We start from the raw sequence: 11385 nt of genomic DNA on the forward strand, positions 1-11385 counted from the left end.
CTTCAATGCATAGGCACAGGAGACCACTTCCTAAATATCACCCCAGTAGCACAGACACTGAGAGAAACAATTAGTAAATGGGACCTCCTGAAACTGAAAAGCTTCTGCAAAAGAAAGGACACAGTCAACAAGACAAAAATATAGCCTACAGAATGGGAAAAGATCTTCACCAACCCCACATCAGACAGAGGGCTGATCTCCAAAATATACAAAGAACTCAAGTAACTGGTCATCAAAGAACAAATAATCCAAAAAAAAAATGGAGTACAGACCTAAACAGAGAACTCTCAACAGAGGAATCTAAAATGGCTGATGAACACTTAAGGAGATGTTCAACATCCTTAGTCATCAGAGAAATGCAAATCAAGACAACACTGAGATTCCATCTTACACCTGATCAAAAAACTGATGACAACTTATGCCAGAAAGGCTGTGGGGAAAAGGGAACACTTGCTGGTGGGAATGCAAGCTGGTACAATCCCTTTGGATGTCAGTGTGGTGATTTCTCAGAAAATTAGTAAACAACCTTCCTCAAGACCCAGCAATACCACTTTTGGGTATATATCCAAAGGATCCTCAATCGTGCCACAAGGACCTGTGCTCAACTATGTTCATGGCAGCTTTGTTTATCACAGCCAGAATCTGGAAACAACCTAAATGCCCCTCACCCAAAGAATGGGTAAGGAAAATTGGTACATTTACACAATGGAGTACTACACAGCAGAAAAAAATAATGGCAGCTTGAATTTTGCAGGAAAATGGATGGAGCTAGAAAACATTATTTTGAGTGAGGTAACCCAGACACAGAAAGACAATTATCACATGTACTCACTCATAGGTAGTTTTTAAACATAAAGCAAAGAAAACCAGTCTACAAACCACAATCCCAGAGAACTTAGACAATGAGGACACTAAGAGAAACTCACATAGATCTAATCTACATGGGAAGCAGAAAGTAGAAAAAGACAAGATCTCCTGAGTAAATTGGAGGCATGGGGACCTTGGGGGAAGGGCTGAAGGGGGGGGAGAGGTAGGAAGGGGAGCAGAGAAAAATGTAGAGCTCAATAAATGTCAATAACAAAAAGTGGGATAAGACAGGAATTAACTCTCAGTCTGAAGATTTCATGGAGATAAGAGCTCTCTAGTGGCTTAGCTGCTTTGCTTTTCTGACCCTCAGGTTGAACCCCAATATCTGTCTCTGGGTTTTTATTATTCTTGCTGTAAATGTCTCAGAAGTAGATTAGCGTAAAAAGCAGAAAATGGCAGATATGAAACCCTTTCATGCTTTGAATTTCTACCCACAGGTCAGAAGAAACTTTTAAAAGATAGATTATTTTACTGTATGTGTCTGAGAGTTTTGCCTGCACACACTCCACATGTGTGTGGTGCCCTTGGATGTGAGAGGAGGTTATCAGAGTGTCCTGTGGGTGCTGGGAACCGAAGCAGGGTCTCTGAAGAGTAGTCAGTGCGCATATCTTTCTAACTTCAGAAATTATTCTCTTTAAAAACAAAACAGAGAAACAAAATTTGACCTGAGCACCTTTACTAATCCCCACATTCAGGAAGCTGAACCAAGACAACCACGAGTTAGAGGCCAGTTGTGGGCTACTATCTGTGATACTGCCTCACAAATGAATGCATGAATGCATAACTGCCCACCCTTCTACGGCCTTCATGGAGCTAGTAGGATGGAGGTAATGACTGCAAATCCTGCAGCTATTGTGTAAATACAGTGGGTTGGCTAAAAACAGCCACATGGGATTCAGAGCTACTTAAAAACCTTCACACACACATTCTGAACAATCTCAGAAACAAGAAAAGCAAGACTCTTGGATGAGAAACTATGATACAAGGCATCCAACTGCAGAACCCGAATGCCACGCTTACTGAAGAGGTGAAGTATGATCAAGAAACAAGCCTTGACGGAACGAAAGTGGCACAGCATTTCTCTCTGTGGCACGCCGGAAGCCTAATTTAAGTCCTGGTGGTCTCAGTCCTGAAATGTCACCAGCACAATTTTACTTGTCAAGTCAGGAACCTAGTCCAGACTACTGGGGTAGACAGGCCAATTCCACAGCTACACCATAAGAGGAAGACCCGAATCCAGACTTCTGGAGTAGACAGACAGAATTCCACAGATACACCCCAAAATGGGGAACCAAATCCTGACTTCTGGGCTAGACAAGTAGAATTCCACAGTTACAACCCAAGAAGAGGACCTGAATCCAAACTTCTGGGGTAGACAGGTGGAATTCTATAGTTACACCCCAAAAGGGAGGAAGATGGTTCTGATTTTAAATATAAACACTGCTCCTTTTTACAGAGATTAGTTAAACATTACAGAAGTCACCTACACTAGAGTGTGAGGACATACAGGGTACAACTGAAGAAAAGGAAATGGTCACCCAGGAGTGCAGATATAAAGACCACACACACAAGACAGAACTAAATGCACGGAAATGGGTAATTACCTCGGAAATGGTGAAATCCTTTCAGAAGGAGAGAAAGCTGCCTGATGATGTGGTGCATTCTCATCTTTTGATCTCCAGCTAGTACAATGTCTAACGCACAGTAGGTACAAATAAGAACATCTCCTGAGCTGACAAGATGGCTCAGGACAAAGGCACGTGCTACAGAGTCTGATGACCTGAGTGATGCCCAGGACCCACTGTGAAGGAGAAAACTGAATCCTGAAAGTTGCACAGGGAACAGGCATGTCCACACACATGTGCAAGCATGCACACACCTTTAAATGTTTGAATTTTAGTCCTTAGAATCAATAGCATTATCTTAATATGTTCCATAGGAAAAAATTATAACTTTTCCACCAGTTTTTCTTGTCTGATTCAATCAATTAAAACACACACACACTCCACAAATTCAAGTGCTAGTTCAGAGAACTTGCCTATACAATTGCTCTACAATGCAAATGACTTGGAGAAGCTCTGGAAATAGAAGCATTAAAACACTAAAGCACTGCAGATACTATGATTACAATGTCAACTCCAGGCCAAATTCTAGAATGGGTATAATTTTAAAATTAAATACACATATCACTTTTCAATTAGCCTATTGTTGTTGAGAAACAGTCTACAGTCTAGATCGGTCTCAATCTCTCTACATAGTTGAGGATGACCTTGAATTTCTGATCTCCACCCTTCCCAGTGCGGGGATTACAGCCCTGTAGCACACTTCTGGTTTATGTGGGGGGGGATGAAGCCCAGGAACTCGTGTGCATACAAAGCAATCAGTTTATACCAACTGAGCTATAACCCTAGCCTCTGTCTATGTGCGTGAGAAACAGAGAGAGAGAGAGACTCATTCTGTACCCAGGCTGGCTTTGAACTCATAATCTTCCTGCCTCAGCCTCTAGAATGATGAGATGCAGATGTGTGCCACCACAATCAGCTTTCAACACACTGCATGTGTGTTTGTACTTGCATTTTGGGGGCAGAGCATGCATGTTTGTGCATGCTGTAGAGGCCAGAGATTCATTTTGTGTGTCTTTATCTCTACCTTTTTAAAGGTGTGTGTGTATTGTGAAGGTGCCCATGGAGGTCAGAAAAGAGTATCCGGTCTAATGGAGCTGGAGTTACAGGCATTTGTGAGATACCCGACATGGGTGCTGGGTATGGAATTCCCACCCTCTACAAGGCCAGAAAGGGCTCTGATCACCTCAGCTATCTCTTTAGCCTCCTTTACCTTACTCTTTGAGGCAGGCTCTCTCACTGAATCTGGAGATTTCCAATTTAGCTAGACTAGCAGTCAAGAAAGCCCTAGATACCCACTTGTGTCTGGGCCCCAGCACTGGGTTTATAGGTTTAAGCCATGTGGGGTGTTAGGAACTCCTGTGTGACTAAAGCTCCCTTCCCAGACCCGAATAATGTAGTGATTGCTCAAAGACAATATGGGTTCTCAACATTACATAAGCCAAGTCAAATTAATCCCATGACATTTTCTGATCAAGTTATCATTAAAGCAACATAGATTAAGTACTGTGGTATTCACTCAATGGCATGTAACATTCAACATTTATTTAACAAACATGTACATGGGGCTATAACTTAGTATTTGCCTAGCACAGCCTGGTTTGATTCCAGAACCAAACAGTGTTTAAGACACTGTTAGGAACTTTGCATGGGATGGCTATCTGTCATGTCATCCACGGGAAGAGACCTATGAAGGAAACATTCCCACTTCATAGATGGGGCAGTTTAGTGCCCAACGGTCCTATAACTCATTCTAACTTCACAGTCCTACTATTCTTTCCACCGTATCACACGACTTCCCGATAGAACCGGGTGCTGCTCAAACACAATGTATTATCTACATCTGACAAGGATCTCATGACAAGTCTTGTGGGCAAGACTAACATACTGAGGGAAGTTAGGAGAACATTGGTGCTGAAATAACTGTTGAGACTTCACTAAAGGACTTGTGTCTACCACGTGTAGTAGCCCATAGAGGGAAAACTCCATTACCAGCTGATTCCCACTCATGGAGAAGAGGAGGGGGATCATGGATGCTATGACAAAAATCCAGTCCTAAGACAGTGCATAGCTAAAGAAACTTCCTCTGGCCATGTCACCACATGGGGTGACAGCTTGGGACTAGCTACCAAGCTCTGTATATGGCCCCCACTCTTCCTTTTCTAAGTCTTTATGAACTGAAGAGAACAGTGAAGGTATTCTTTTTATGTTTTTGTGTTTTTGAGACAGGGTTTTTCTCTGTGTTACCCTGGCTGTCCTGGAACTCACTCTGTAGACGAGGTTGGCCTCAAACTCACAGAGATCCATGTGATTAAAGGTGTGCACCTCCACTACCCAGCTCAATGAAGATATTCGTACCAAATCCTCAGGTGAGAAAATTTAAAAAGCAGGTAATCTAGACAGTAGGTTCCACATCTTATTCTTCTTCGTAGAATCCAATACAGAACACTGGCCTAAAAGAGCTGAAACTATGTTCTGGGGTGGGGTGGGAATTAAATCAAGACTTAAAGGATTCCTGACCATAGATGCAATGTGACCTGCTGCTTCCTCACACCCTGTCACCATGTCCCCTGCCATGACTGTTCCATTAAAGTCTGAACTAAAACTTTCCCATCCTTAAAAAAACAGTAAAATAAAAATGGACAAGCTTTAAGGACTGCAAATCTAAGTCAACTTTGGTGCAAACTGAAGCCAGCTTTTATCAGGTCAAGCACATTGGGGGAAAAAGCTTTATTACAAAGTCAACAAACAGAGAATCTGAAGGACACAGGCTTTTTTCCAGGCAATTAAGATAAAGATACTGAGCTGATGGCAAACCCAGTACTGATCAATGCCAGAACTACCCCAAAGGTTCAGAGGAAGGGGAAGTGACAACCTGTCTCCTCCTTTTTGTTCAGCCCAAGCCAGCCTGGAATCACAGCCATTTCTACAGCTCAAAGCATCTCAAAGAAAAGGGAGGCCATCACCAGGCACCAGGGTGGACACCTGTAATCTCAGCCACTCTAGAGACTGAGGCAGGAGGATCGGGAATTTCAGGTCAGTTAAAGCAACAATGGAAGATGTGTCAGAAAGAAAGAAAGAAAAAGAAAAGGAATAGTGAAGAGGATGGATTTTAAATACCAGTAGAGATCCAATTACAGGACTAGAGTTGTTTACCTAAGAGAAGGCAAGACTAGAGAGGTCATGATATCCATCTCTAACTACCTCAAGGAATGTCATATGAGACCAAGATTCAGAGGGCAGAAGTAAGACTAAACAGATTCTGGCTCTACGAGAGAAAAACTTGTTTGGCATGAGACATAAAAGGACACCTCGAGGCATAGTAAGTTTTCAATCGTGTCAGTTCCATTTTCCCTCCAAATGAACCCAGTGCCTTGGGCATGTCAGACAAACATCTACACTTAGTAGTGTGCCCAGCCTGGACCTTCAAGATGTGTAAAGGGGGGTGGGGGCTTGGAGCAACACAGGACAGAACAGTGAACCACTAACTGTCTATGGCTCCTGCCAGTGCTGTAAAGTTTTTTTAAACATTGCTTGTACACTTTTCAAAACGCTTTAGTGTTTTGTAAACCAAGTACTTTAAAGGGTACTTTAACCGCTGTTCTTTAGACACAGAGTACTTGAAAGACAAGTGGTTTGTGACGTTGCTCCTTGCCTATCTTTTGATGCACAAGCTCCTCCTTCTGAAATTAAAACAACACATCTTATAGATGACACAGTCAGACAACTGTTGAGAGAGATGAGCTGAATTGCTACCCACAAGGAAGGGATTAGAGTGTTGTTCCCTTGCTTTAGCATACAACAAAACCTTCAACTCTGTAATGAAATCCAGAATCTGTTCCCAATACATTATTATATAAAAATCTGAGCTGTGAGGCTATTGGCACGGAGACGTACCACAGCTTCACCTTTCCGGTGTCCTTCATTGACACTGGCCTCTTTCATAGTTCAAAATCTTCCGTCACTTTTAGCTCTGAGGCTGTCTTAGAAATATATAATCGAAGTACAATTTTTTGTTTATCTTTGTAACAGGGACTCACTGGAGAACTCTAACTGGCCTGGAATTTGTTACGCAGTACTCGTGGAGATTTGCTTGCACTATCACCTGAGTGCTGGGATTAAAGATGTGTGTCACAACAGACTCCAAAGAGCAAATTTTTAGGTTAAAAAGCCAAATTACTCTTTCAATTTAAGATTTCAACTGTAATAATTTTCTCTTTTCTCCTACACTAAGAAAAAAGAAAGTCTAAAATGAAGTGTTTATTCATCTCTACAGGCAGGCAGGGCACCACAACTGCTCAAAATCTAAAGCCAGGCCTGAGCATGGGCTCCCCGGTATCACTAACGTGGGCAGGATCACCGGCCATTCCCCTCTTCAGAAGTTAGGCTCTATATAGAATTGAAAATAGAGGAGTAAAAATAAGACATGGAATCAGAAGCAGGGCATCTTTGTAAACTCTGCGCTCCGTAGTTTAATAATAGCCGCCAACAGCAAACGTCACACCCATCAGACTATGCATTCGTGTTCCAGCACACTTCACAGTGACTAAGATCTATTGTATCAGCTGGAGCAGTAACAACAGAGTCTTTACCCCATCTCAGGTCCTAGGTGCTTGTCCATATCGACCCTGGCAACCCAGTGTGCTCTATGATCATTATGGCTATTGTAGCAGGAGAAACCTAGGGATACACAGGTTAGGCAATTTACCCAAAATGAGTGTATGGCTATAGAGATAAATGGAGGTGAGAAGTGAATCCAGAGGTTCAAACTCAAGTCCACTAGCCTTATCAGCCTCTGGACAATCTGATCAAACCAGACTAATAAATAAATTCCTTCTAATACGTGCAAACTGATTTTTTTTTTTTTTTTTTAAGAGAAACGGGAGACCCCAGCTCCGTCTATGGCCTGGTTTCACTCTCAATTACACTGTAACACTCTTCCAATGTAACTGTAGAAGAAAGCCAGCCTTTTAGGTCACCGCTTTGGGTTTTAGTTTGAAGACCAATCGCTGGCCAATACACAACATGATGTTTCAAGGTGCGGAGATGAAACCTCCCAGAACAAGTGACCCACAGGCCAGACTCAAGAAGGCTGCAATGAAACTGCGTAACCGGCACCAGCAAGCGGTCGTTTCCAAATACCCTTCCAGCGAAGGGTGGGTTTTTTTGTTGTTGTTGTTGTTTTTTTTTGCTTTTTTTTTTTTTAACCACTCCATTTACTTGAAAACAGGACAAAATGGAACTTGCATAAACACTTAGTCATCAGGACGCGCTGAAGTTACAAACCACCTCGTTCGCAAATTCGAATCGGCAGCTAAGTTCCTACTTCTCCGGGAAAGAAAAAGGGCTGACACTCAAGACCGGAGAGTGAAAACACCTGGTGCCCCAGCGGAAGCGCCGCGGAGGGGAAAACGAGCCCACAGACGGGGACTCCCCGACCTGCATAGCCTCCGCCGGGAACTAGGGGACTTTTCCGGGTCCTTCCCCTCCCTGCTCCTTCCCTCGGTCGGTCTTGACATCTACACGCTGCCCGGACCCCGCGTGTCCCCAAGGCCATCGGGAGAGGCAATGGGAAGGCGGGGTGACAGGCCAGAGGCAGAGGAGAGCGGCGGGCGCAGGTCCCCAGCCCGGCTCCCCCGGGGGTCTGCACCTGCAGGGTGGTGATGTGCTTGTCGTTGAACTTGTTCTCGCAGTAGCGCAGCACCAGCGACGTCTTCCCCACGCAGCCTTCCCCGAGCAGCACCACCTTGAAGGAGTAGGCTCGGCCCGCCGCCGCCCCGCCGCCGGCCGCAGCCATCCCGCCGCTGCCCCGCCGCCCGAGCCCAGCGCCGCGCCGAGCCCCGCACCGCCTCCGCCGCGGCGCCCGCTCCGCCCGGGGCCCGGCTCTTCACGCGCCCGCCGAGCCCGGTGCCCGCCGCGTCCTCCGCGGCCGAGACCCGACAGGCCCGAGAGAAAGTCCCAGAATGAAGGGCCCCGGCCACCACGTCAGGCACCCGAGGCTAGGGGAGCGCTGCCTCTCCTCCCTCTAATGGCGTCTCCTTCCTCCTACGTCACACTCCGCGTCACGTGAGCGCGGTGGGCGGAGTCGGCGGCGGGCGAGCCCGGGCCTGTTCCGGTGTCCGCCGTGCTGGGCTCGGTGCTCCGGACGGCCGGCGGTGGGCAGGAGCTGAGTTCTTGGAAGCAGATCCCGCTCCGGTGGGATAGGATGCAGGACGAGGTCGCCTGGCCCCAGGAATGGTCACAAAACGAACAACCTTCCCAGCAGGGGTCATCAGAAGCCAGGCCCGGCCAAGGTGCCCTTGGGTCTCTTTCTTTGGGACCTCAAAGACGGGCTATCGAACGAGTCAATTGTCCGCACTGCCGGGACCTGTGCTCATCTTCCAGGTCTCAAACCGGAAAGGCTTCCCTGACCACCCAGGCTTTCCCACATCCTTCCATCCCTCCTACTTACTTCCCCACTAAGATATTTCCTAACAATGATGTGCCGTCTTTAATGCTTACCACGCTCGCTGGAATTCCGATTAGTCTGTTGGTTTAAGGGCAAGCATTGCGCAAGACTTAACCTACCTCAGTTCCCATCCCTAAAAGCCGGGCTTAAGAATGAATGATATTTCGTAAGCCATTAAGCCCTGCCTCCCCAGTATTTCTGTCTTCTATGCTGAGTCCATTCTGATGGGTCTGGTTTATTTGATGATTGCTTTTTTTTTTTATTTCATGGGCCTCCACTTTATTTCATGAAATATACTTTCCTAAGAAAGCAACCCGAAACTTTGCAATTTGGTGTCATTTAAGACAAACTTTTGTTTTACTTCATCAGACTTATTTTACACTTCAACTTAAAAAAAAAAAATAAAAGGTAGGCCGGGCAGTAGTGGCTCATGCCTTTAATCCCAGCACTCCGGAGAGGCGGAGACAGGCAGATCTCTGTGAGTTCGAAGCCAGCCTGGTCTCCAGAACTAGTTCCAGGACAGCCAAGGCACAATGAAATCCTGTCTCAAAAAAACAAAACGTAAGTAAGTAAGTAAATAAAAGACAACTATTCCTTCATTCGAGGAGTATGTGAACACAGCTCCTCCTTGCCTTTCTCTGCATTGCATGAGATATAAAGTATGTTTCTGTCCTAGGCTTTTTTCTAAGGAAATGAGATAAGACATGGACAATTCTACAGTGAATACTGTTAGCTCGAAGCAGTTCAGAACATTTTGCAAACATACATGGGAAGCTAACTGAGTTAGCATGCTAGAAAAGCTTGGAGCAAGTTGGCCTTTGCTAGGAGTATCTTAGGGAAAGGGGGGGGGAGAGAAAGGGAGGGAGGGAGAGAGAGGGAGAAACAGGGAAGTGAGGGGGAGAGAGGAAGAGAAAGAGAGAGAGAAAGGCAGAAACAAGGAAGAAGGACCTAATGTTGATCACCTGGAGTGTGACAAGAATTCAAACAAGAAATCCGAGTCAGGAACATCCTCTGAAGTTCAAGCCAGCCTGTTTTGTACTGTGAGTTCCAAGCTAGTTGAAGTTACATAGCAAGATTCTGTTTAATAATAATAAATAGACAGGAAAAGAACTTATGATGAGTCTTGCAAGGAATGGAGGGGACAATTCAAAAACAGCCTTTCATTGGTACAAAATGTTATCAGGTCTTTCCTCTTATAAAATTACTCTGGCTATGATTAGAAAAATGGAGAAGGATAAAAATCACTATATCTGTCTAGAATCAACTATTTACAAGATTGTCTTAAGAATTATTTTCATAAATGTATCTGAGATTATATTATCTACCTTACTCCTTGTGCTGGCTATATCAGCTTGACACACACTAGAGTTATCTGAAAAGAGCAAACCTTACTTGAGAAAAGGCCTCTGTAAGATTTGGCTGTAGAGGATGTGATTGATGGGGGAGGGCTCAGCTCATGGTGGGAGGTACCATCCTTGAGCAAGTGGTCCTGCTGTATAAAAAAGCAGCAAGTTGGGCTGGAGAGATGGCTCAGAGGTTAAGAGAACTGACTGTTGTTTCAGAGGTCCTGAGTTCAATTCCCAGCAACCACATGAGGACTCACACCCATCTATAATGAGATCTGATGCATAATAAATAAATTTTTTAAAAAAGTAGGCTAAGGAAGCCATGTTGAGCAAGCCAGGAAGCAGCACCCTTCCATGGCCTCTGCATCAGTTCCTGCCCCTAGGCTCCTACCATGTTTGAGTTCCTGTCCTGACTTCCTATGTAAGCCAAATAAACCCTTTTCTCCCCAACTTGCTTTTTAGTTGAAGTGTTTCATTCCAGCAACTGAAACCCTAACACTCCTTTATTGCCACCCACAAGCTCTTTACACAATCATTTCCAGAATTATAAAGGAAAACAACAACTTTCTTTGGAAGAGACTCTGCAGTCCATTCTCAATTATTCCTCATAATGTGCACATGCATTGTTCCTTATACATGCATTATCCTCATGTATTAAGACCAAACTTGTCTCCAGCATGACTGTCTAAGGACCTTGATTGTTGAAATTGGATGAGACACTAGGGCTGCGGAGTCAGGTAACTATTGTTTCTTCTTTGGGGAAGGAGAATTGTCAATGACTTTTGTACAACTTTGGTTCATTCATTCACCATTGAAAACATATTTATCTGGATGTTACTATCTGCCAATGACTATATTATGAGTATGACTCGAGTAGATATGATCTCTGTCGTCATGGAGATCAATAAGTGGGAGCCACAGATGATTAAATAGCTACAATAAAGTGCAGTAAATGGGGCTATAGATCATATACATGTAAGTCTATATATGTGTGTGTATATATATGTATGTATGTATCATAGTAGCATTCCGGGCAAACATATCAGATAAAAGGAACACACCTCTTTATCCTCAATTTTCTTACCATTTCAGCAGCATGGGC

General features: G+C 44.5%; 1 protein-coding gene across 1 annotated transcript in view; it reads right to left on the reverse strand.

The window, feature by feature from the left end:
* Rab21 (RAB21, member RAS oncogene family) overlaps positions 1-8887 on the reverse strand; it is a 37460-nt gene extending 28573 nt beyond the window's left edge. Inside the window, exon 1 of the mRNA XM_050135482.1 lies at positions 8140-8887. Coding sequence (XP_049991439.1) covers positions 8140-8286 — 147 coding nt within the window. The 5' untranslated portion in view covers positions 8287-8887. The remainder of the gene's footprint in view (positions 1-8139) is intronic.
* Between the last annotated feature and the right edge of the window lie 2498 nt (positions 8888-11385).

Source organism: Alexandromys fortis, unplaced genomic scaffold, assembly GCF_014885135.2.
Source record: "Alexandromys fortis isolate MF-2015 unplaced genomic scaffold, M_Fortis_MF-2015_v1.1 scaffold_24, whole genome shotgun sequence".
In the NCBI taxonomy this organism is placed as follows: Eukaryota; Metazoa; Chordata; class Mammalia; order Rodentia; family Cricetidae; genus Alexandromys; species Alexandromys fortis.